The following is a 27,527-nucleotide window of genomic DNA, read 5'->3' as shown; positions in this document are numbered from 1 at the left end:
GTGCAGGCTGTGGTCCTCCAGGCGGGCGGCTCAAGTTAGGATCCGACCTGTGGCTCCTTTCCTGCATGTCGTTCCCTACTCACTCTGATTGATTTCCAACTCCGTCCGCTGTCCTGTCTCTACAATATAGACACAAAAAGTCAATTTTCATTGCTAAAATTGAATCTGAAATTGAATCCTTCTCTCCTCTTCTGTGGAAGCAACATCAGGAATCTGACAAGGTGACAATAATATAGTTCAAACATCTTCTAGCCCCCTTCAGGTCAGCGGGATCCATTTAATGTTGGACACTACAGCCTTTGGTTCTCAACCAAACTTCAGCTGTAACTTTGTTACCCTGTGACCCTTCACCCTCCAGCTCTTAGAAAATTAGAATGACTCATTCCAGTGTGACTTCACTATTATTTGTTTACTTAAGGACAAGAAATGTCAAAGCCCCCGCCCACTGCTGCACTTCACGTCTTTCTCCCTCTGCTCTCCTCCTCCTCCTCTGCTCAAGGCCAATCTTCAGTCACATCAGCTCTTCAGCCTGCAGCGAGTATGACGCAGCGAGCTGCTCGCGTTACTGATAAGGAGGAAAGATATAATGTGAGAGAACACTGAGTGTGCCAGTAAGCTGCCCAAAATGAGGTTTTGTGTGACACATTTTATGACTCAGATATTTTATCAGTGGCAGAGACCTTCTAAAAATTCTCTAGTCCATTTTCTGTTTGTACAAGAAACTTAAATGTGTCTTTTCTTTTCACTTGTGTTTGTTGTTTGTCCGTCATCAGGTGAATCAGTAACTGACTGATCACAGATTAATCATGGGATTTATAGATCTACTTATGGCACGTTTTCTTGTAAATAGTGTATTTGCATCAGAATTTAAAGGATTACCCCTAAAATTGTGCTCCTTGTCATGGGGACACTCCTTTTCTTTTCTTTTTTTTTTTTACAAGTTGGTGTCAGTTTAGCTATCATCCTTTGAACTTAAATAGACTAGTCATACTAAACATGACAGCTTGGAATGTCAGCCAGCGACTGAACAAATTAATTAAGAGAGCGTAAACAGTTAACACTGTCAAAATCAACGAGTTCGAATCATTAAACTGTTGAGAAACATTAAAGCATGGTTCACCGTCAATTATTTGTTCCTGAAAATCATGGCCAAATTAGTTAATGGACTGCACTTGTGTTTATCTCCCTTAACAGATGAAGCACATTCACATGTTTTGCTTTTTAACCAGTCCACAAAATTAAACATCTGGGTGGTCATGATGCTGTGTTTGAATGGAGGTTCTGTGCATGGTTGATGAATGCTTATGCAAAGGCACCAAGATACAAATTCAAAATGACTGTTGATGACGTATAAACTGCAAAGGATAACAATCCATGAATTTGTCATATTTCAATAAATATTTTCTTTATCTGTAATTACTGGAACCATTTCCTAGACCCCAAACATCAGACACATTTATGTCGGTTCTGCTTGTCATTTTGTTACATGCAGTGCCACTCCCAATTCCTGCCATTGTACATCCAATTGCCTTTTGACCCTTTTTTTTGTTGCCATTGTCTATTATGAGACATGACCGTAAGCCAAAGGGGGTCACGCAGCTGATGCTGTAAGCCGCCTCACTTAAGATGTAAAGTAAGCGCAGCACCACAAACACATATTGGAGTAGGCTTAGTCTGGGACACTGTGACCACATTCCCAGAAAGTCTTTCTATCTTACGAAAGATAATCACTGGCTCAAGTATTTGTGTATATAAATAGAGACCATTTATATAATAAAACCAACAAAACTGCCTCCTAAAATATTGTCAGGTCTCATCCAGATAGTCACACATGGTGCTTTGATTTCTGATTCTGCCTCATTCTCAGACTGTAAACTGTATGAAAATGATTGGAGTGACATACTCCTTATTTAATCCCTTGTGTTTTTGTGTATCAGTGTGTGTCGGTGTGTGTGTGTGTGTGTGTCGGTGTGTGTGTGTGTGTTTGAGCGTAAACCAAAACCACAATAATCCAGCAGAAAATGCTTAGCTGCAGGGCTGTGGTTTGACAGTGTGGAGGAGTGGAGCGTCATGAGGCACAGATGTGGTTTGAGTGTAGGTGGAACGTGAATAAGTGACTTAAATAAAGCTCAGTGTTTTATCTCATAAGGCTTTGAAAATGTCTCTGGGTAGGTCAAAAGACATGCTCTGTATATTAAGAGGATGGACCCAAGAAAAGGAGTTGTTGCAAAATAAAGATAAAGAATTGATCTCCATTCGTCCCTCCATTATCTATACTGTTTATTTTATGCAGGGTCACAGTGGTGGAGCTAATCCCAGTATTTTTTTTTGTATGAGGCGTGGACAATTTACACACTCCATAGAATAAAAAGATGAGATGCAGATCCTTTCAAACGTTGCTAAGGTTTAAAATCATGAGAAGACTTCTGTTATTGCAGCCAAAATGAAGCTAATCCACAGTGATTTACACCTGTATGTGTGTCGATGACTGCATCCCTCCACACTGACGGCCCCGTCGGTACAGCAGGTGCCCTCCCCATCAACTGGCATGTTAATCACGAGGGATTAGTCCTCAAGTGGGTACAAATGTGATGGAAAATGGTTTGAATTTCACGCTAAGCCTCCGCTGGCCTGTAATCCTCTGCCCTTCACTTGAAAGAGTCGTCCGCGGGGTAAAGTGTGTGTTTTCTGTCCACTTGTGTGAGTGTGTGGCTTAGTGCAAGTCCAACTCTGTTCAAACATGGGACAAATCCTAATACACTCCTTTGCAAAAAGTCATTGTCATTGAAGCTGTTTCTCCATGACAAGATGCCGTCTCTGTACTGATATAGCCTACGACAGCACAGGGACTTGAAAGTTTATGCATCACTTTGTCTCAGGTTTGCTGAATACTCTTTTTTTTTTTTTTTTTTCCCAAGAATAATCTGTAGCTTCTTGGATACATTTTGTAGAACTGCAAAATCACATGAGAGGTTGTGCTGCTGAATATCAGCAAGACTGTCTAATCTTCTGCACCCTCACTGCGTCATGCCTATGACTGAATCATAGCTGTGCTGCTATTCAGTACAATAACACAACCTCTCATGTGACATTACTATATGAACTGATGTTTGGAGGAATAGAGGGAGTAAAAAAAAAAAGGAAAACATGGACACAGTGATAGTCTGTCAGGCTCCCCTTGGCATTTTTTGAGCATCATCTAATCAATTATATTTGTCCTCCCTGAGCAACAGAAAGCCTGGAGGGAGATAATCTTGCTGGCAAAGTAATAGATCAGTATCTCAAGGACAGTTTAGCCCCACACCCATCACACATTCAACAGAGAACAGGCTTTGGGAGAACTCTTCCTACCCTTTAACCATCACTCAGTTCTCATTCCACCTTTTAACCCTCTTCAAACATTGCATCTATAAGCCCCTCCAACCTTCCCCCCCCCTTGTTGCTTATTGCCTCTCAGCCAGGTGGTTGAGGTTACATTATCATTATGATTCACAGATGGTAAACAATCTGCACTGCGGACTAGAACCCCTTTAGCGGATGGGAAAAGGTGAACTGTTCTAGAATTTGGGACCTTGAAGATGCACTTGTGTCCTATAACTGTTACAGAGCCGCCTTTTGAACAAATAACTGAATCAGCAAACGACTGTCCTGTTCTGAATGGAGCTAAATAAATCCTGTAGTTTGAAATCAATGGATGAAAATAGAGCAAATGTTCCCATATTGGGGAACCTAAAGTAACGAATAGATGATGTGGATTTTACGGCTGCAAATTATGAGCATGCTGTGACAGAAATAAGGGGCAACTGTTTGACATGAGTCAAGACGTAAAAAAAACCAACATCTTACCGAAGCAATGCAGTCCAGAACTGGGATCGGATTCTAAAAAATGGTTGGATTCTTATGCCAAATTGTCCTATTGTATTGGGATTGAGGCAGGAAATCCCAGTGACCCACCATAAAAACTTAAGGGGGCCTGTGAGACAAACAGTTTTCTGTATTTTGTCTGAACTGAACAGTTGTGTAAATCTCCACATAAGTGTTGTTGAGAAGAGCAACTGTCCAAATTTGACTTTAATTGATAGACAAACATCGAAAAGATTTTTTTTTTTTTTTACAAGCCCAGATAGTGATCTTACTGCTGTGTTGTTTCCACAGCTTGCATTTGTGTATAGTGGTCTGTGTGTATGTGTATCAAAAGCAAATATGAGCAGAGATGGACCTGGAGTGGATACACACACACACACACACACACACACACACACACACACACACACACACACACACACACACACACACACACACACACACACACACACACACACACAAACACTCACCCAGATGCCTCATGAATAGAGAGTAGGGTCATTTGAAATAAGTGTTGACCATGCAACTAGCAGAGTGACTGTCCTCTGTGGAGGAGAGGGATAATTCTCTTTCACACATCATTAGCTCTCCTCATCTCTGCTGTGTCTGTCTGTGCGTGCTTGCGTGAGCGAGTGAGTGTGTGTTCTGCACCTGCAGCACCCAATCAGAGCTGCTCATCAGTCCCGGACCACTCCAGCTCCACATCACGATGGCATCTCATTTCTGTCAGGACAGGCCCTCATTTCTTCAATCCTCTCCCTCTTTATGGCGTTCTTTCTTTAGACAGTCAGTCTCTTTTTCCTCTCACCTCATTCTCTCACTCTTGTTTTATGCTCACAGCCATTTGGTGTTGAAAAGAGGCTTTGTTTTTCTTCCTCGTATTTCTGCCATCATTCAGCTTCTTCTGCTGCTGTAAAACAGCATGTACAGTAAAAGCTGCATGCTGCTTTTCTCCTATACCAGGGATAATAACTGAAGGAGTTCATGAGTAATGGGCCAATAATTGCATAATTGGTTGAAAAAGTGCTCGCTCTCTTTGGATGCATTGTGAAACCAGGTTGTTAAACGTGAACATGTGGACGTCTTTTCACTTCCATTTTGCCGTACCTTTTGTGTACCTTTTTTTAATTGCTGTCCCATCATCATTTTAGGGATTACTTTGTCAGAATCATTACTTTGCTAGCTGTGCATCAATAGTGAAAATCCATGACCATTACTTGTCCTGCCTTTGTGATATGTCATTTTTATAAACGTTGTTGTTTCCCACACATAGACGATTCCTGGGCGGACCACCAGAGTATAGGCGTACTGGTTCGGTTCATGCTGAGGGTCCACTAACACTCGTTTTGGGACGTGAGGTCATTTCTTGCTTTTCGGTGTGTTCTAATGGGGAAGATTGTTTCAAACGGTAGAAAAGTTATGAGATGTAGCCCGTTTTAGCTGCCTTTGTCTTGGGCACGTGTCTATTCCGCTCCGAACGTCTGTAAGCCCTGCGACATGATTGGCTGTTCGTCATGTTTTTCTTCTTCTCTATATCATGTCGGGTGGAAACTAGTTTTCAATGAGATGAGAAAGTGAATATTTTAGCATTAATTATGGTCCCATAAAGTGCAATGTTGGGGATCAAGCAGGGTGTACTACAAAAACCAACATGGCAAAACTAAAAATGTTTGCAGTCAGGATGGTTAGTGTGTACTTTAGAGTCAGTTTAGGAGGTTTTTCATCAATGTACTGGTTTTCTTCCCATGATCTAGATAAAACATTATACCTACACTGTCTCTGATTCAAAATATTACAAAGAGAAATGTAAAAAAAGAATCATTTTGTATTTGACTTTGCTTTAACCGCATGCTTTCTTATGTGGAATCTCATTATTGCGACATCAAGTTAACACCTTCTTCACAAAGTTGTGTGATTGGAGAGAAGTTAAGAACCAAAGGGGATACTCAGCTGCTAAATGTTGGATAGGATGAGAGAGAGTCTGCTAAGCTCAATGTGTTGGCAGCTCATGTGTTCCAGTAGCCATCACTGTATGTATGGACCGCTTGCTGATAATTTCAGATCTGTATGACTGACCGGGGCCATCATGTCCCAGCTGACTTGTGTGTTAGCTGTTAACTTGCCAGCAACAATAATTTACATACTATACCTCAGAGAACAGCACTTTGCTTCTGGTGCTAAATATTTTACCAAGATGCACTAAATAATTTCACTGTGCCACTTTCTGATGCGACCTTAATACTCGCAAGACATTTCCAAGAACGGTGAAGTGTTGAGGTCATCAGTCAGCGATCTTTATTATAAAAAAAGAAGATATCAAGTCCAGTCAAAAGTTTACATTTGTTTATCATTAAAGATACCGCATGGGATCTTTATGTTTTGTTTTCAACATTTTTTTAAAAAAAGAAAATACGGTGTCGATTTGTTGTCCGCTTGAAATCAAATAGAAACAGAATTGATCTGTTGTTCTCTGTCACAAGTCATTCAAAGAAGAAACGTGTTGTCTTGCAAAGTAGCTCAGTGCCTTGTTTCACCACAGTTCTATGATGTTCCTGGCTTACAACTGCATTTAAATGATCTTAAAGAGCATCTGTTCTTGACATCGGGTCGTTGATGAAGAAGCTCATTAAAGGACGTTTTAAAGCGGGGGGGAAGACAGTTTTCGATCCATTTTCATTTGGACCAGCAGAGGCGGGCATAATGCCGTTGTTCTCTAGCAGATCTTTCTGGAGGGCCAAAGACTTAACTTTGTTGACGTTTATCAGCTTTCAAAACTGTCTGCCCACACATGTTGGCAGTTTAGCCGTTGTCATATTTATGTCAAAGCAAGAATCCTGTCGTATGGGTGGGACTTTCTAAAAATACAGCAAGTTTTGGTTTGAATTTCCCAGTCGTTGCTCTTCCCCCTACAGAAACTCTATAACAAATAAGACTGTAATTAGTCCAACACTAATTGATACTACACACAAGCCAGGTGTGATGAAGGGTTAAGCCCCAATGTAATGCTGTTTATAGAAAGAGAATGATTGAATTCTTGTCTTCCCCAGTATGTTTTTACTCTGTTCAATCTGTTTCTGTGTAACCATCAGACCATGAAGCGTGTATCTAGTCAGACTAGGATCAAGCAGTTCAAGCTATACATAGAAATTGACAAAAACAAACTGGTCAGTCTACCAGTACAAGGCCAGAAGAAAATTAGAGTTAGGTCGATGGCAGCTGATTTTTAAGTTGCACATGCTGGCAATCAAGTAACAGCACTTATCCATAGCCAGTGTCTCGAAGGCAATCAATCAAACATAATCTAAGTTGAGTCCTGCTGTAACGCCCAGTGACATTCTGTCTCATCGCCACTGTATCCACTGATCCATCACACTATTCTAAGAGCGTAGCTGGTGTAACAGACAGTGTGGCACAAAAGCAACACATCATAACTGACCCACTGACGTATCAAACGTCTTGTTGGAGAGGTAACTTAAAGCATTAGTCTGTTACAAATTATTCTTATGGCCTCATTACGCTATGCTGCCACAGTCGAGGTGGTAATTAAAGCAACGTTTATTTGCATAGCACCTATCAAGAACATATGTCACAAAGTGCTTCACAATAAAAAGGGAAGTCTAAACAAATGAGGCTTCAGCTCATTTTTAAAAATGTCCACAGATTTCACAGCTCTCAGTTCTGGTGGGAGACAGGTCCAGAGTCTCAAAAGCACAGTCCTTTGTACTTTGATTCTAGAAGCGTATATTTCAAGTTTTAATTCAATATTAAAACTTAAAATTCAACTTTAATTAAGACATTCATTGGAGACATGCTTTTAGTTGATAAAATATTTTTTTCTCCTTTTTTACTTTCTACTTGAAACATCTTTTGAACTCTCAAAGACATAAAAGCACTTTGACAAGTAAGTTGTAATAAGTGTTCTCTCCAGGAAAATCAAATGGGATTAATTGTAGGTTTAATCCTGTTTTCTCATAATTGATGCCTTTTTTTTCAATAAGTAATACTAGTTCCTGAGGTTTGGAGAGAAAAAATAAGAAAATGAATCTGAGGAAATCTAAACCAAGTATAGTTGATAATTTCAAGATGCAAATATGCTGAATGACATTGTTAAACTATGATTTAGTTGTAAAGGCTTGGCTCAAAGTGATAATCCACAGAGTTAGGAAAATGCAGTCCCATTTTGCTTTATAAATCATAATTTTTTTTTATCTCTACTGTTCTTGACTCTAACCATTCTTATGGCATCTTTTCTCTCCAAAAGCAGCATTATTTCCTTTCGTACCGCCACCAGATTATCTGAATTCAGAAGGTCTCTTATATATATTTTTTAATGTCTTATTTCAACCTGTTGTATGTAACCTCAAAGGGAATACTTATGCCTCTTTTCCCCGTAGACTTGTATAGGTCATTTATAATTGTAACCTGTCCTCAACCTTATCTATAAACACTCCTGAGCTTTGTTCGGCTACTCTGACTTGATCCTCCGCTTCTGCTGTTATCATGTTCATCAGTGGTTTATAGCTTGATCGATGTGCTCCTGTTTGCTTTGTCACTAGCAGTAAGACATGATGGAAGGGGTCTTTGTTCCTAACTGTTTTCCCAAAATACATTATGTAACAGATTCATAACCAGCAGTGAATTGTCTTAACAGCTATAAAGAGCATGCAAATTCTGTTTACTGCCAAGCGCTGAATAATTGATATGGTGATAAAACTCTTTTCCTGCTGGAGTCATTTTGTCACTAAAGGCTGAGGTGGAGGCACAGAGGAATGTTCTCTTATAAATAGCCTGCTAATTGTGAGTGGCAACTTGATTGATTCACTTTACTTCCTGCGAGAGCAATTGACGACACACAGACATTATCACATGTCATATACAATCATGCAAATGTGTTCACTCTCACACACTCGTTTCGGTGTTAAAGGACTGCTATGTAATTAGCCTAGTTTAGCAGTGTTAATAGGTTCCTCGGGGTCTGTTACATTCTGATAGGAAAAAAAAAAAAAAATGGAGAAGATGTGCCAGCGCTTGCAGAGAGGGAGGGGGAAGGGGCGTAAGTGTGCGGCAACACAGCTTCTGCTTTAAGCACTACACTATGACCAACCTACTCGTACCTCAGGCCTTACAGGTCCCTTGAGCACCGTACATCAGAGAGGAAATTGCCAACATGCTCAAACATGCAATACAGGCGTTGAATAAGATTGAGCGTGCAGAGATGGATCTGCTTGCAGTGCAAGATAGATTTTTTTAGTTAGTTAAACTGACATTGTTGGCACAGTTGGAGGTGAAAGGGCTGACATTTTTCCTTTAAACCAACATAGAGGTTTTATTTGTTTTGTAGATGACACCAGAGGAACTTGAAAAGTGTTTCTCACAACTGTAGATGTGTTGCTGCAATTGTGTTTTTTATTAATCCTGGCAAAACCACTCTGTTGCTCAGTCTCATTCTCTGCAGGCGGTTAAGGGTTGCATGTTACCCAGATAGCACAAAGAGGTCACTGAAAGCTGATTTATCGCTGGGCAAGTGTGTTGTCTGCTCACTCTCGATGACTTTTGGAAAGCATCCAAACACAGAATGAGTCTGTTGTAAAGAGGTTTACAAAGCAGACACACTTCCTCATCAGAGACTTGGAATGGATGCTGCTCAGATTTCAGGAGTGTGCCCGTGCCGTTCGCCCTCCACCATCACTTCCACTTCACTCTCAGAGTCTCCGCGGCGTGCAGCCTCGCTCTGATTGCTCTGTCTCCACATTTGGAGCACAAGGGGTCTGATTATAATGTCAGCCATACATATGCAGCAGAAAGGAAGCACATGCACCTCCAAAATGTGTGACCCCGAGTGCTGACGGCAGAAAAATTAAATAAAATGTTTTTTAAAAGGAAGTCCATGGGTCAGTAGTTGAAAGCAGTCATTGTGTTGTTCTCTAAAATGGAAATTTAAACTATGAATGCTGTAATTCTTTGCAAAGAACAAATGGTTTGAATCTGCAAAGCTTTCTACAGCTTGCACAGATTTGTTTCGGCAACGGCTCAGTCTTCACACTTGAACTGTAATAAATCCCCTCGCTAAGAACTTGTTGACAAAAAGATTTGGATTAGGTTATTTTGATTAGATTAAATTAGATTATTGGATTATATGAAATCAGAGTTGCAGACACTGTAAAGCCTGCTGATCAAAGAGCCGTATATTGGAGCATTATTAGAGGAACATTATTGAGAGCGACTAACAGCTGAGCGTTAACAACAGCATGTGAAGTGTTTGTGTGTCTTTGTGGGAGGTAAATTGCTTGGAGATGAAAATAATAATAATAATAATAATAATGTGTGCAGGGAGATCTCAATGGCAATGGCAAGTTTAAATGTTTATAGAACCATCTGAATTGAAGTCAGAAGTAACTGCATACGTCACTACCTTTTATTCATCACCAGTCTTTATATCTTTGTTCATCTTTCTCCTGATTTTGAAAACCAACAGGTGTTACAGCGATGAAAGCAGGCAAGGGAATTTGTTCGGAATATAACTGATTCTACCTGACCTTAAAAGCTTCAGCATTTTTCTAATTAACTACCAGAAACGTGCTAAAACTAGGACACGTATTGGAAATGTTTTTGAAAAAAGAGAGCGGTTAGAACGCAGAAAGTTTTCAAGACCAATGTGGTGCCGGATAAATACTGAAGCTTCTGTGTCCGTGACATTGCAACCTGCATGCACATCCAGTCTAGGGAGGAGGGGGCGGGGGGGACACAAAGCTCTAACGTGTTTTTAATGTGGACTGCAGTACTCATTTTGAACGCTAGGTGTCAGAGTTACATTTTTAAATTTTGAATGTAACGGCAAAGCTTTAAAACCTTAAATTTTCTCTTTTTGAGGTCTGTCCTGAAATGTTTCTGCTTATTCCAAAGTTGCAGTTATCCATTTTTTTAATAGTCATGTTGAAAAACATGACTTTGTATTTTAGTGTCTTTCAGCTTGATGTTTTGATTTTGTGGCTTGCAGCTCTGCTTGCACATACCTTTCACAGCCGCTACGGTACAACATGTAAGACTGAAAAGGTAAATTCTTGCTGAACAAAGTCAAACATTTAGCAGCTAGAAAAGGCTGGTATTACTCCAGCATGTAGCGGAACTAAATAGAGCTAAAAGGGGTTTGGAACAGACTCCTACACTTATCAGGACCCAGATACCACTAAAGAATGCTTATAGTGTTAGCTTTCTTTTGTTATGTTTCGCTTTGATCCAATACTTTTAAGTTGCCTCAAAAATGAATAAATGAATTCGATTCATTTTTCAGTTTTTTTTTTTTGTTGAATGCTTGCCGTTTCTCTGGGACACTCATTCATTTCCTTTAGAAGAGAGAAATGGCTTTTTTTTGTACACACAGCATATGTTTAGCCCACTCTCTTAACCTCCTTCTTTCAATCAGTTTGCTATTTTTCCATTCTACCATCTATAAATATTGTCTGCCCCTTTAATCATTTCCCTTTCTTCTGTCTGTGTCCCTGTGAGTAGCATGGCAACGTAAAATAATGAGTGCTTGAAGTTGTGTGCAAATAATCCTTCCTCTTGTCGGGATTGCGACTGCACAGATGGATGCAGGGAACGCTTATTGGCAAGGACGGCTCACATGTCAGCATCAACACCTAAGTTGATCCCCACAGTTGGAAACTCACTCTTAGGTATACCCCAACACACATACACACACAGATAGTCATGTGCAGCTGAATCACACTCTGCTGAAAACAGCATTTTAGCAGCAGCAGTTGTGCTCTTTATCTCCCTTTACTGGGACAGATCTACCTTTGAGACCCCTTCCTGCAGTGCTGATGATGCATGTCCATTTGTCTGTGTGCGTGTGTGCATATTTAGTTTTATTTAGTTGGTCTCATTTGGAATCACAGCTCATCAAGCCATTTGCTTAATTTTCCTGTAAAAAAATTATATTTGATTCCAGATGCTGTGAGACAAAGTTGCTCAAGTGTTTGTTTGTGTGCTGCATAAATTCCTCCTTTTCTAAATCACATTTTGTTTACAATCGAGCTGGCAATTTGTCAGTATGACAAACCGCATGTGAGTGAGAAGGACTCAGCTCTCTGTGTCGAATGAATTTCCTCCTACAGAACTAATGTCATTAAGGACAGGTAGAAGTGAGGCTAATGCAATCAGATCCTTGCAGTAATTATAACTGTCCCCAGTCGGGCCGTGATATGTCACAGCAAGAAGGGAAGAAGCTCATTAGGGGTGTTTTTAGGAGCTTCCTCCCTTCAAGGTGTCAGTAGATTCACTGAGTGGAAAATCCAGAGACAGATTGACTCTGGCAGTACAAAGTCGACTGGAAGTTTTGGGCATTTGAATTTGGTCCGGCATGTGAGTGCTGCTAATGTTTGATTTGCATTGCTATTGCACACTCATGGCCTTTGCATGCCTTGAAGTCTGTGCTGAAGGCTGTCCGAACCCACAATGCAATCTGGTCAACAATGGACTTTGAGCTGACTTCATGCAAACTTCCAGAGAGTCTGCATGCAACCTCACATTTTTACCTATAACTTAATACAATACTGACCCGATGTTGTTGTTTTCCAAATGGAAAAAATATATATATAAATATGCAGTATATTTTTAAGTGTATAAAAAAACGACAATTTCAATATTTCTCTATATAGACAACAACATAAGACAGTTAGTCTGACATTTGGATTAAGCCTACCTTTTTATTCTGTTCATTGCAAGTAAAGGAACCCAAGTTTGCCTAAAATCTATTTTATTAAGTTTAACTAAATATAAGTACAAAAAGTCCCAACCGGCACTCTTGCAGAAATACTTTGAAGATTATTTTCAAAATGTAACATTTAAAGCCTTTATGATAAAGCTGTCACCAGAGCTTGCACTATAAAAGCATCACAGTGACAGTTTTAAATCTGTTGTGAGAGATTTAAAGCAGAGAGCTGACTGTTGCTGTGATGTGCTGCGGGATGAACATGACAGCATTAATTTCATGACAGCAGGGTCCTTTAACTTTCTGTCACTTCACCTGCTAGCTGGGGTGTCTGAACCCAGGTAAGGGTACTCTGGTCAAACAGCACAGAGTCGTCAGTACATGGTTTATACGAGTCTGTGAGGAGGAACATCTGCTGCACACATCTCTGCCACCAGAAGCTGTTTTTGACCACAGAAGCCATCCGTTTCACTGTGGTGTGCTTTTTATTTTCGAGTCAGAATCATCTGCCCACTGTGAAACATATTTGTTAAAAAGCATGTTTACAAACGGGGAGGGAAGTGATTTATTTTGTTTTCGCAAAGTGGAAATAAAGTTCCTATTAAGAAGTCATATTCGTGCTCAGGCTGAACAGCATGAGAAACAACACTGAACACAGGTGCAACTTCCATCCCTCTTCCTCGCCTGAAGGTTATCTGTTTCTTCCCATCTCCATCAGTCATGCTATCCGGGCTACAGCTGCACCCCCTGTTGTCTGCGGAGTGCATGCAATGGCTTTGTGTCGCACAAACTGATGTGAGAAAATTCCATGATTTTCTCACTATAGAGTGTGGAAGCCTCCTGGCTCTGCAGAGAACTGTTTAAGCATATCAGACCAGAAGAAGATGAGTTGATAGCGGCACGTCTGTCTTACTTAATCTATTTTATTCATTTTTAAATATATTCAGGATTATTCTCCTTATCTAAAAGCTAAAACTGCATCTCCTCTCCCTGCATTACCTGTGTCCAGTCAGCGCTGAACTAATCCCATTCCCCTGACGTGTGACAGAGAACAAAACAGCTTCCAGAGACTGAGACAGCTGATTGTTAATATGTGCTCGAAATTAAAGACATGCAAGCGTGAGGACTTTTCTCTGTGACTGTCTAACACTCGTGATTCTGTGTGTTGTTCAGTTTAGCTGTAACTGATGTGTGCTGGAGCAAAGACTGACGTGCGGCTAAAAGCTCAGGCCAATGCAGATTGTAAAATAAACACTTCTTAGATATTCCTTTGGAGAAATGGCACTCCACTGTGTGTGTGTGTGTGTGTGTGTGTGTGTGTGTGTGTGTGTGTGTGTGTGTGTGTGTGTGTTTTGACTGTGGCTTTGCCTGGGTTTGCCACTGTCTAAGTATATCTAGTGTTGTATGGAACCGCTCCCAGTGTCTGTGGTTACTCCTATTGGGCAGTTCCCCAGTTAGGGCTGTGGTGAAATGAGAACAAGGTGAATGTGGCCCTGCTTTTCACTAAAGGCTAACTTTAGCATACTTGAGGCAGACTTGTTTTTGAATAAGAGTGCAAAAACTGGAATGGTCTCCCCCCCCCCCAAAAATTTTTTTTTAAAAAATGAATAGGGCCATGGTGGTTGGAAACGGCAGTGCAGTTGTTGAGTGCCCTTTTTCAAAATTGTTTATAGAGGTTTTTGCTTTGGGGCACGACAAATGCACAATTTATGTATTATTACAAAAACAGTACCAACCTGTTGTAGAATTTGCTGCGGACTAGATATGAAAAGTGGTTAATGGACTGTCTAATCATTATGTCTTTCAAATATAAAGGCTGGTTTTTGCTCCTGAAGAAACTAGATTGTTCACTGTGGATTAATCTTCTTTACTGAACATGACAAACTATGGCCTAGTGGAATAGAGGAAAATCGCTTTTTTTTTTGTCGGACTGTAAATCGCCAAATATCTCCGAAGTCCTGAAGCTGAGCGTCCTTTCTTGTCGACGCTGTTTTCTCCTGCTTTGAGCTGGTAGGCTCAGTGTTTTCTTCAGTGTCGCTATCGCTCAGCTCCTCATTTCGGCTGTGTTCCTATTCTGCGCCAAACATCTGTAAGCCCACCTAGCTGTACCTAGCCGGCAACATGATTGGCTGTTCGTCGTCTCTTTGTTCTTCTCTTAAAAGTCAGGTGACAACTAGCGTTTAAGGCACATTAGCACCCCTTTTCCCAGTGTTTGGGTGCTATAATAACAGGTAGATTGATCAAACTCACAAATTATTGATCAAATATTTGTTTGGTAAGCAAGAAAAAATGTCTGAAGTTTGCATTTTTTTGTGTCTAGTTGAGAATATGATTACACAAAAGGAGATATGCACTTTAGTTCAATTCATGTGCAGCAATAGTGCAAGATGCCTGATAATAGGTTGACCGAAATTTAGTTTAAGAAAGCATTTCCAATATGGCGACCACCACGGATGGGCTTCCATAAGTCTGCTTCAGTAACTGATAGGTGACGTCGCTGAGACTACGTCCATGTTTTATACTATCTATTGTTTGCACATACAACTCCAAAAATATGCTTCTACGTGTGCTTTCTCCTAAACAACATTAAAAGGAAAAATAGAGTCTGTGCATCACTCAATTAGAGATTGGCACACATTAATAGCTACTCCCTCGGGGCTGTACGTTGGAGTTGAACAAACACATTCAGTCTGTGTGAAAGACAAACAAATTGAGAAGGATCGATATGACTGCTTGTTGGCAGCATGCCTGTTATACAAGAGGAAGACATCATAAGAGGTTTAAAGGGGGCACACAAACTCTAATCAAGATGCATGGCCAAGCAAAATTCTGTTGACCTCAGACTAAATGGGCAACAGTCTCTGTACTGGATGAGACTTCAATGCATGACTGTGTGAGCGTTAACATTTAACATAAATGGTGAAACATTGCTGCGAGATAGGAGCAGCAAAAAAATATTTCCATCTAAAAAGAGTGAATGTCATTCCTTTTAAAATCTGAGTTGTAGCCACGCTAGCGGCAGTTCCAAGGATGGTGACCTCTGTGAGTCATTTTGCTAAAATAAAGGTCACATTGGTTGTGTGCATTTATGCTACATGTCTACATAAATCAACGGAACTGAAACAGGAACACAACTATACATTAAATTGTCAATGCTTGCACAATGATTAACGTATTTATTCCTCATGAAGTAGATATGACCCTTCAGTGTTATTTTTCTTACACTAGATGTGGAGGTTTTTTTAAGTAAAGTGTAACTTTCTCCATTAGCCTGCTGCTGTAATCAGTCACTCCTCTATCTCCCCCTCCTTCTTCCAAACTCTTGTTCTTTTATCTTTTCTAATACCCGCTTTTCAACGGGATTAATAAACTAAACAGGACTGAACACACACACACACACACACACACACACACACACACACACACACACACACACACACACACACACACACACACACACACACACACACACACACACACACATGTTTAGGAGCACACAAACACAATTACACATCCAAACAGCCTGAGTGATAAGATCAGTGTGATGTTGTATAAATTTTCCCCCCCGGTGAAACTTTTTTTTTTGTTTTTACTAGGACAAGCTGAAAAACGCTTATGCACAAGCAAACACATAAACACACACATAAACACACGCATAAACACACACACACACACGCTGTGAACAAATGCCCTCCCTGTGTGCTGCCAGAGAACTGCTGCAAACAAAGATTAGAGAAAAAACATCAATTTATGTGCCACTGCTTTTTATTTACTCCCGGGCTCGAGCTGGGTCTGACAGGGACTGCAAACACTCTCTCCCATGCAGCTTTCCACTCCAAAGCCAGCCACATTGTAGTTGTCCCCTCATTTTCAATGACACAGAACTGATTCCAGTATTATTACATTCAGAGAACTGTAGCTTGGACTCCACATAATCAACAGTGAAGCACTGGACACAAAGACATTGGACTTCAAAGACTTCAGCCTGTTCTGTCGTTGCAGTAATGAGAATTCAGCCGTGATGACAGTAATTTGACTTTGATAAAGGCAATTATACAAGCACTTTTGTACTGCCTGCGTCCCTCTCTCTCTGCCTCTTTCTGCCTTCAATGGCCTGATGTAGTCAACTGCTCTGACTTCTGCTTGATTGTGTGGAAAGTTAAGATCCTTACCCTCCTGAAAAAATGTCTGACAAGAACAGCAGTATCATCTTATTTACAGCCCGAACTGTCAAAACTGTTAATTGCTTAGGATTACTAATCGTTGACATTTTAAGATACCACAGTTTGGACCAAAATATTTTCCTCTGAATGCCTCTTCATTTACTGCAATGCTTGTGTAGTCGTTTATCTCCTGAGGCAGTGTGCGTAGTTAAAATGTGTGTGTTCTGGCTGATGTAATGCTTGCTTCACCTGATTGGATTGATTTTTTTTGTTGATTGTTTTATTTAATTTTCATTATTGAGGTCAGTCCGTGTGCTCTGGGAAGCAGATAAAATGAGTCGAGTCTGAACAGATACTGTGTGTATGTGAGAGTTGCACTTGTGTCTTTGTGAATTTGTGTCCACCGCTCATCATTGTGATTTAGGAGCTGCTAACATGCCTGCCGTGTTTTCACTGGTCCATCTGGAGGCCAATTTTTGTCTGCACTTTCGAGAACCGACACCCCAATGCCAACTGTGTCCACACAGTGGATGGGTGGGGTGACCGTCGCGGTGGGCCCCCGTGGTTAGAGCTGGTTTAAGCTGAGGAAAGTGCTGTAGTATTTCAGGATCAGTGAGCAGCAGACACAGGATCATAAATAGAGTTTTTATTGCTGAGCTGCTATGCTGCGTGAGCGGGGCTCTTTCAGCCCGATCACAGCAGTGATTGATGGTTCCTGTGTAAACAGAGGAGGGTGTGCGCGCTGCGGGCAGAGGGGCACATCATACAGAGGAAGCAGCGGACATGGCGAGACTGGCAGCGACTCCCCCCTCCCCCACCTCCCCCCAGGGTTCCCCCTTGACAATCTCCCGCCCTGTGTCACCCTTCAGGTCTGTGTGTGTGTGTGTGTGTGTGTGTGTGTGTGTGTGTGTGTGTGTGTGTGTGTGTGTGTGTGTGTGTGTGTGTGTGTGTGTGTGTGTGTGTGTGTGTGTGTGTGTGTGTGTGTGTGTGTGTGTGTGTGTGTGAGTGAGTTTGTGTGTCTGCCGCCAGGTCTCTGAGTGTGCGTCAGCCTGCAGGTCTTTGAGTGTGTCAGCCTATGTCTGGGTGTGCGCATCAGCCTGCAGGTCTCTGTGTGCAGACACAGCATGGGCTCTGTCTCACACATCGCTAACCTAGAGCCTGATAGTCTTTCTAGTCTGAAGGCTATTGAAGTATTTTTCTATAACATTAAAAATGTATGACTGGGAAAATACAAAGATACAAAACAAATGTATAACGACAAAGTCTCACACTAAGTGCTTTGTCAGGATGTGTATGAGTAGTTTGATGTCATTTGATCGTCAGCGAGTGATCCAGGTGGCTTCTTTTTCAGGTGAAAAAATGCTCTGGGTTGGTTGTCTTTCTGTGAACAAAAAAGAAAGAAAGAAGGGAAAACACAGACAGCTGAATGTGAGGAGAGCTCTATTGTAGGTTTAAACTCTTAGACTTTGTGTTAAGGGAATATTTTGTCTGCCAGTAGCTTGACAATTTAAAGCCACTATACTATAACGTAATTCACAAATTTAAAAAGGCAGATGGTGATGCTGATAAAAAATACTTCACTTTAATTCATGCAGCCAAAATATCAGGTGAACCTAAGGTAAGGCTTTTCGAAAGCAAACTGCACAACAACAAAAAAATCACTGTCAGCTTCCAAAGCTAAATGCACTGATTTTATGAACAGGACTCTTTCTCACGTTTGTACCCGACTGGTCTTTATGGTGTCGTTATGCTCTTGCTTTTTCCTTTTGTGCAGATAAGATAAGACAAGAAAATGGCAAGCATGAAGTTCAGACCCTCTTTTGAGTCCTGGACCTGCATTTAAAGTCTGGAAACACATGACCAGTCTCCAATATCCTCTTATATAGGACAGTTAATGTTCTATGAAGAACTGCCTCTGACTGCAGGTTGTGATGGAGGACAGAGGGCTGCAATAAACGCTGCGTACGTTCTGTTCTGCAGGTCTTCATTGAGGGTAGTGTTTTTACGACCATGCTAATTTGGGGGGCGGCTCGTTCCGTAGTTTGGCAGGGCTGCGAGGAGGTTGCGTGGTTAAGGACCACAGAGATTTTTTTCATTCGGTGCCAGAGAGCAGCATCGCTTGAAGCTTTTGAGAAAACATCTGATGGAGCCTCTTGAGTGCTCCCAGATTGGCAACGTGAATAGCAGCTTTCATGGAGGCTGCTCGGCCTAATGTGTTTTTGAGCCCTGCGTTTGTGTGTGTGTGTGTGTGTGTGTGTGTGTATGTGTGTGTGTGTGTGAGTGAGTGAGAGAGTTTTTTCATGCACATAGGTATGCGCATGCATCATAGACTCCACTTCACTTTAATCTCTGTATGTGTGTGTGTGTGTGTCTGCGAATGTGTGTTTCTGAGCAGTTTGTGTGTTTACGCAAATAACTCAGCCAAAAAGCCAGCAACAGAAAAGCACAGCTGGGTGTATTTCTGGGACTTCTTATTCCAGTAGTGATGTCTCAGTCCTTCACAGAGCTACTGTAGACCTACCTTTTCATTTATTCATAAAGACAGTAGCTGCAGAACAAACAGCTCTTCTCTCCTGGGATGTCGTCTTCTCTGACCACAGAACACTCCAGACAAACGGAGATGTTCAAGCGATGTCCTTTTTTTCTGACAGAAATGTCACTTGGCTTCATCGTATCTTTTGGTATCAGTGCCCTGCTCTCTGGTTAACCTCCGTATATCCAGGTCAGGCAGGGCTGTTATGGTTTCAAATGTTTCCGGTGAGATGCACAAACATAGCACATGGGAGAAGCGTGTCATCTTAACCTCCCACAAACTTCTAAGTCTACCACAGTTGCTGTTCTATCCGGAACTCTGATGTCCTAATTTGAACCTTGATGTCAGCAAACATCATCAGAGCCGTTTCCTAAGCCCCGACTCCCTCTTGTTTTCCTGTTTGTCTATCAGAATAAAGCACGGCTTGGCTGAAATTCTCCACAGAGGCGGTACAGATACTGCTACAGCATTTTGGCTTGTGCACGGGGCTCACAGATTTCGAGCAGGCATGGAGTCATCACATGTGTAGCAGCTTGACAGAGGGGCCTTGGTAGTCCTCAGAGAGCCTCGCTGCAGCTCTCTGTCTCCCCCAAGTGGTGTGTCACGGCACCCCTGGAACACCACCATCTCCACATTATCTGTGCCCTCTCTCTCTCTCTCTTGTTTTCTGATATCTTAATGTGTGTGTGTGTGTGTGTGTGTAAACAACAGGTGTCACCTTGTTTGGAGGGTGCTGAAAAGCATGACTTGCATGTGCCAAAAAGGAGGTAACATGCCACGCACTCCCGACAAAGCTTTGGAAATCAGTGGTATTTTTCGCCCCTGTGTGCACTGCCGCTATCAGTTCTAAACAGACGGGCTTTGTGTGCTGGGTCAGCCAGTTCAGCCTAGACTTTGGAAAATGATACCTCAATCCCTGGGACTATACTCCATGCTGTGTTGCAAATGCAAACACTGGAGCATCAGTTAAGAGATGGAGCGTCAGACACGTGTACCCTGAAAATGTTTTGAACATGAAGTCATCAAACACCTGACCTTAAGAGTGTCTTTCTTTTGTATTTATCCTGCCACCTTCTCCTTTTTCCCCAGGTATGAAACGTCCGTTTAGCCCGTCGGCTCTGCCTGACATCGAGCTGGAAAGGAGGGGGTTTGGCGGCAGGCTCATGCAGATGGATGGCGAGGTGTACTGCGATGCCCAGGATGAGGGTGCAGTACAGGATGAGCAATCAGCAGGGGGTGCCCTGCCTTCTGCGCTCTGCAGAGCCAAAAGGGAGAGAAAGCATCGGAGCTACACACTGTGTGAGGTCTGCAACATCCAACTCAACTCAGCAGCACAGGCCCAGATCCACTACAATGGCAAATCGCACCAAAAAAGACTCAAGCAGATCAGCAATGGCAAGATGGCGAGTAATACAGGTAGGCAGGGAGTGATATGTGACTGTCCAATGAGTTTGTTTATAGTTGCAAAATGAACATTGGGTATAGTATCCTGCTGCTGGGTTCTTTACCCTTGTGTGGCACAATAGGGGCATGGAGATTTACACAATCCCACACAGTGTTCACATTACATTGTCACCAGCCTCTGTGTGCCAGTCCTCGCTACTTGTATTCAATAGAAGTAAAACAAATTGGATTCTATTTGCTGAAATGTGTTCAGACAGAGCCTTAGGCTGAGGAGACACACAAACACACCCTCACCCACAAACACACACACACACACACACACACACACACACACACACACACACACACACACACACACACACACACACACACACACACACACACACACACACACACACACACAATCAGAGTAGAGCGTACTGAAGTTAGTGAGTGAGAAGCTAATTAAGTGCTGCTTGTGTTTGATGGTTGTGTTCCTAGGAGTGATGCGGCAGGAGTTAAGTCGGACATTTTGTCATTCTAGTCACAGCCTCGATTAGGACTCCGCTCCGAGGGAATCAAGCTCTCACTTAAGTTTATTCATTCGCACTCTGGGTCTCTCTTGTGCTCTTTCCTCAGCCTCCGCAGAAGGATGAACACAAAAATATGCCCCCAAAAAATAAAAAAGTGTGCAGACCGCAAACCAGCTCACACATCCCTTTGAAAAGAGTATGTACAGAAATGACCATTCATACATGTTTGCTCTGTGAGTAGAGAGAGGTTGACTGAAGAATGAGTCGTCTGAGAACTAAGAAACCTGCTGATTGGTTCTCAGCACAGCAGTTGTCTGATCTGGAAGATGTGCATCTGAGTCAAGGAATCGCATGACCTTCATCTGCCCCCGGTTGTATGTTTGGTCAGCTGCACGTGTGTGTTTCTCCTTGCAGTCTTTGTCATGCTCTCATACTCTTACAAACACAGACTTTAAATCCTGTTTTAAGTGCTACTGTAGTTGGTAAAATGTTAAGCCATGGAAAGTGAGTAATTCTAATTCTGTTCTCCTCCACTGAACTCTTATGATTACAGAAAGTTAGAACATGTAGATCATTTGAATTATGCTCACACTGTGTCTCCTTGGGTATCAGTTAAGGTCGGATTTTGTTCATCTTTTGTTTGTGAAACACTTTGTAATGAATTCAGATATAGTTTAAGAAATTGACCCTTATTTGTAAATCAAATAAGGATTAAATGTTTGGAGGGACTCAGGTGCTATGATAATTCCATGTGCGGTACGGTTGAAAAATCTGATGCAGTATTGCTTTCACATTATCTTTCTGAAAATCTGTGCAACTTGACATTTTAGAATAAGCTCCATAGTGGATAAACTGTTGTGCAGAGATATAAACAGAGATATAGAAAATGCAGAAATATGATGAATGACACATGCATCATTTTGGCAGAAGTGTTAAAAGGCCATCGTCTGACTTTCACTCTCCCTGTGCTTGCTCTATGAAGGCTCTGTCATTGATGTATTTCTTTGGTTTGTTTTGTCAGAAGCCTGCACGAGTCTGAAATATTGATTTAATTCAGGAGGTGTTAACAGTACCTAAGGACTAGGCAGCAGACATGACAGGCGATCAGATCACTTTAATGTTTTATTTTAGTCGTGCTGCAGCTGAAAAATAACAGGACAAATCTGTCAATGACGACACATGTCTCCATTCAAGCAGGAAGTTAATGATCACAGATTGTCAAAATTAGAAATGTAGAATCATGGTGTTTGCCAAGTTAAAAGAAGAAAAGGAGGATACAAAACTTGTGTTGAGGAAACGCCAGTGTTAATAGAAAACGTTATGCAGTCTTTTCAGATTTATCTCCATTAGTGTTGTCAAGGCCTAAGATCAGCAAATAAGAAAACCAGGCTGAGCTGAAAAAAAGATTGGTTTCTGCATTCATACAAAAAGTGCTTAGGTCCACACTTCACCAACAAGACACCCAGGAGTATTCTGAGGGTCTGGACTCTGCTGAGACAAAGAAATGAATCCGTGTTCTGCAGCAGAGACTGACAGTGAGATAGAGCTGTCAGACTGGATGTTTAGACGGTCTAATCATTGATTTAACTGATTTCAACAAGTCACTCTTAATTTACACCCCACATAAATCAAACATCCCCCTAAACAAAACTTTACAGCTCTGCAAAACATACAACAACAACGACAACTCTAGAATAGTCTTCAAACGTATAAACAGACGTGCTAAAAGTAGCTGCTTTTCTTTATCTATTGATTCCCCATCCATTGACTGTGTGAAAATGGAAATAGCCACTATGGCATCACCCATTGGTTTCTCAGCTGCGCGAATGACGCTGCGAGCCTTCTCCGTATTGGTTTCTGGGGGGGCCAAATATAGTTTGTGATTTATACTAGCTAATTAACCCCTCAAGTCTAACAGAGAATGACATCGTATTTATGGTCATGGCTGACAGCAATTTATTTATCAGCTGAAAGACTCCACAAGACGATGCAGACAGCAATTAGCTTGCCTTTTTTAGTCTCATTTTATTACGTGTTCAAGTGCAAACTTTAACAGAGGCGATGCAAGTGTTTTACCATTCTGCCTTTGTCATCTGACACGTTGAAGTCTAGTTTGGTGCTTAATTTAGCAAATTGGAAAGCATGGAATAAACTAATTCCAGCCTGCCATACACCCGTCACTTGTATGTACTCACAGGCCATGTGATGTCTTCACTTTCTGTTTTGGTACACTGCTGCAGGTGATGCAGACTGCATAACAAAAAGTTTGTGGGTATGCGTTTGTGTGTTGATTTGTGTGTGTGTGTGTGTGTGTGTGTGTGTGTGTGTTGTAGGGAGGGAATGCTGAACTGTTGTGCTGTGCAGATTCTCCCTGACATGCAGTCACAATCACACAGCCTTATCTCTGCTCACCTTCTGCTGACTCCCTGAGGCAGCCCGCCCCGCTGTGTCCTCAACTCCACCACAGCTTCTCTGCTGGCTGTGTGTCCCACTCTCTGTGTGTGTGTGTGTGTGTGTGTGTGTGTGTGTGTGTGTGTGTGTGTGTGTGTGTGTGTGTGTGTGCATCCTGCATGTCTGCTTCAGATATTTTTAGAATTCTTAAACGCTGTGGAGTGTGTAACTTGTGCTGAGGAAACATAAATATGAGCTTGGGTACATCTGTGTTTATATCAGCGCCCATATGTACAGTAAGACCTCTGTGCCCGAGATGGATGTATATGTGGTTATAGGATCCATGAATAAAGAACAGAACATGGTTTTTGGTAAATAAATGTGTTTGTGTGTGTGTGTGTGTATAACTCCCAGCGATTGGTCTCCATGTCGGCGTGTGTTTCCCCCCCTCTATGCTTCACTGAGCTGACACTGGGTTCAGGCTCTTTTTTTTCTCCTGTCTACCCTTCCTCCCTCCTCTTCCTCATCCCTCCTTCTGGCATGGATGCTGGACATGTGCTGCAGACAGCACTGCTGAAAGTGGAATGTGCCAGTGATTCAGTAATTCACTCTGTTATCATTGAAAATAGTATGTAGAGAAGCTTGTTTACTGTTCTGCATGACAAGCAGTGAACCAGATCTGTGGGATAGCGTGTTAACTTTGAAGGGTTTTTCAAATACATACTTATGCTGATGATGTTACAATTCACTTAGCAGACACTTATGATGAGTGATATTAAAAAATCCAATGGGACTGAACTTGTACATTTTAAATGCAAGCGTTCTGAAACAAGATTGCCATTGATTTATGATGTGAAAAACGTGTCGCTCCTTTTGGAAATATTATATAGGTGTGGCCGAAAAATTAATAAATCCAACACGAGGTACTTTTCCCCTCGACTGGGCCAAAGAAATGGGTTTCATGAAAGTAGAATATAAAAAAAGCAAAAGAAATCAAAAAGATATTTTCTGTTGTTGTCATGGCTCTTTTATGGCCACTAATGCTGGCTATATTTCATCCTGTCCAAAAAGAAAAACAATCACAATGCTTGCAATATTTCAATGCCACACATATTTTTTTCTTTAGCAATAACAAATCTTGTGGTGTTGTTTTTTTGCAGATTTGCAGTCACTGTTTATTTAAGGTTTAAGGTCCTTCTGGGATATCCTGATGTTTACTAGTCCTCTGCACTGCAAAAACGCTGAGCAGGACAAACAATCAGGATGTTTTAAAAACCTATACTCAAGGACAAAAAAGTGTTTATATCTAAACTAAGTTTGAAGTTAAAATGTTATTTCTTTGTGACTAACAATTCAAAATATCTTTGAAATTGAATTTTTAGACTTACTGAAACTTGAAAATTCAAGACTCACAAGTTATGGGCAATTCCCTTTGGTCTTTGAATGCAATACAATGCAATGCCCCCTCCGAATGCTCAGACTGCCCCACCAAATCCTCATGCTACATCTTAAAATTCAAAAATACCTGAAAAGTATTATATTTTTTCCTTTTTGATTTGTCCAATCATATACTTGCCGCATTCAAATATTCAAAGTTTGGTTGATTGGTTGGTCCGGTAATATAAAAACTGTGGGTAGATCAGTTATTTCACTACACACAGGTCGCTGCTCAGTTGCTTAGCCTACTTTGCTCGCACTCTGTAGCAGTTAGCTTGTTGGCTGCGTTTTTGTCAGTGTTTGCTAACTTCAGATTTTCATTGCCTCGTAGCGGCAAATACTGTATCTCTTTTTTTTTTTTTGCGATGAACTCACCATGCTTTGAGTCCTCTCTCTCTCATTCTCTGCTCTCTCTCTCTCTTTGTCACTGTGCATCGTTTTCAGGTTGCTAAACCTTGGGACCCTGCTGTTATGGGGCTGCAGCCAACAAGAGGCAGGCAGCACAGGACCGTTTGAAAAACTTCAAAACTCTTATTGCCTAAATAGAAAATACATTAGGAGACTAGAATAATTATACTGAATTATGGCAGAAAGCTTATGTTATACAGTAGCTTAAAGTCCTGACGAACACTAAAAGTATCTTATTAATGAATTTTGAAGTCTGGCAGTAAGTAACCAGTCAACATTACTTAAAATACCCCTCCCCCTTAATCAAAGAAGCCCAGAACCAGGCCTTTCCCCATGATGTGTTGTAAATGGTATTTGCGCACCCTGATATCAGGTTAGTTCATTACAAAGGCCGTATAATAATGTATTCAATTTCTGCCTTTCCAAAACTTCTTAGATGTAGAGTGTGTATTTCTCTTTCATTTATGTCATATGTACACGGTTGCTTCAACAGTTGACAAAAGCATATGTGTGTTAATATTTGTAATCTTGTTGGGATGTGTATGGGCATGAATCCTGGCTACTCTATTTCCTCTCTCATTGGCAGAGAAAGGGTAGCCTCTGAGTTCCTCCTCTACCCGGCGATGAGCAGAGAGAAGTCCTACCCTCTGAGGGGGGAAGGCCTTAATACTTTATTATTAGTATCCTATTAAGTTTGTCCAAGGACACACAGGCAGACGCACTAAAATACTGAGACAGATAATTAAAACATGCTGTGCCCCTGACAGAAATGCCTCATACATGTGCACTATCTCTGTCACAGATATACACATGAGGCTTAATTGTCTCGTGCTATAAATGAAACTACATTCAGAGAAGATGATAGCGTACTGTTGAAAGGTATGGGAGAGGAGGAGAGAGTGGACAGAAGCCTGGCCTGATTTGACTCAACAGAGCTAAATGCGTATTCATAAATCTAAGAGTTTGAAGAAACTCTCTTTGCCTGTTTGTAGTTGTTTGTATTTTCTCTTGTTAGTCTTCTTTAGCTGTGTGAGGAGGCATAAATGTGTCATGTATAGACATGTTTTCTCTGTGAGACTCAGCAAACGGGAAGGAGGCAGAGATAATTTGCATTTGTTTTATTTTCATGATCCTCCATCTTTCATTATCTTTGCATTTGTGCATATTTCTTGAACTGCGAGTGTATGTTTGTGTTATGTGAGCCTCCTCCTCATGGTTATTCTCTTCATCATGGCCCCTGTCTGACTCCATCTCTCTGGTCTCTGTATTAATAAAGCGTAAGGAATTGGATTAAAGGCATGGATTTTCTACATGAATGCATTTGTGCATCTGCGTTTTTTTTTTTTGGGTTGCCATCTTCCCACATTTTTCCCCAGAGGAACGATACCCTCCTCATTACACACACACACACACACACACACACACACACACACACACACACACACACACACATCTTTGGACATGCTGCACATATGCATTAAAGGTCACATACTTTAGTCCTTTTCAACAAGTTTAAATAAGTCTCAGAGCTCCCCAAAACATGTCAGTGAAGTTTCTTGCCCCCCCCAAATCCACTCCGATCCTGTATTTTATCATGGCTTTAAACCCCTCTATGTCAGCCCTGCTGAGAACAGGCTGTTTCTGTTTCTGTAGCTTTAAATGCAAGTGAGCAGGTCCGTAAACGCCTCTCTCTGGAAGGGCTTGGGTGCCTCTGGCTGTTTTTGCACCACCAGCTGTAGAAATGTAACACACCTGGGGGAGGGGCTACTGCCCTTTGTGATGTCACAAAGGGAAAATCTCTAAACGGCCTGTTTGAGCATCACTTTCTGAAAAGTGGAGCAGTCAGAAGATAGAAAGGAGGGACTTTTCTCATAATTGGGTTTCTTTAGACAGGCAACACATATTAGTGTTTGAAAAACATGGTAAAGTGCATTTTGGTATATTTTGCGTACAATTTTACCTTTAAATGACAGTGTTTATAGTGTCCTTAATCTACTTGTTTATGTGCACATTGAGTGTTGCTTGTCTCTGCTTGGTCTATTTGATGTAGTTATTGCTCCATTAAAATCGTATTGTGAAAGTAAAGGTTCATTAAAATTTAA

At 41.4% G+C, this 27,527-nt stretch overlaps 1 protein-coding gene across 2 annotated transcripts in view; it reads left to right on the top strand.

The window, feature by feature from the left end:
- znf385c (zinc finger protein 385C) overlaps positions 1 to 27,527 on the top strand; it is a 113,545-nt gene that overhangs the window by 19,730 nt on the left and 66,288 nt on the right. For both annotated transcript variants that reach the window (XM_065964581.1, XM_020632628.2), the window contains exon 2: positions 20,363 to 20,689. In XM_065964581.1, the coding sequence (XP_065820653.1) occupies positions 20,365 to 20,689 (325 nt within the window). In that variant the 5' untranslated portion in view covers positions 20,363 to 20,364. The remainder of the gene's footprint in view (positions 1 to 20,362; positions 20,690 to 27,527) is intronic.

This window comes from Labrus bergylta, chromosome 16, assembly GCF_963930695.1.
Source record: "Labrus bergylta chromosome 16, fLabBer1.1, whole genome shotgun sequence".
In the NCBI taxonomy this organism is placed as follows: Eukaryota; Metazoa; Chordata; class Actinopteri; order Labriformes; family Labridae; genus Labrus; species Labrus bergylta.
This window is presented reverse-complemented; position numbering and strand designations above follow the sequence as displayed.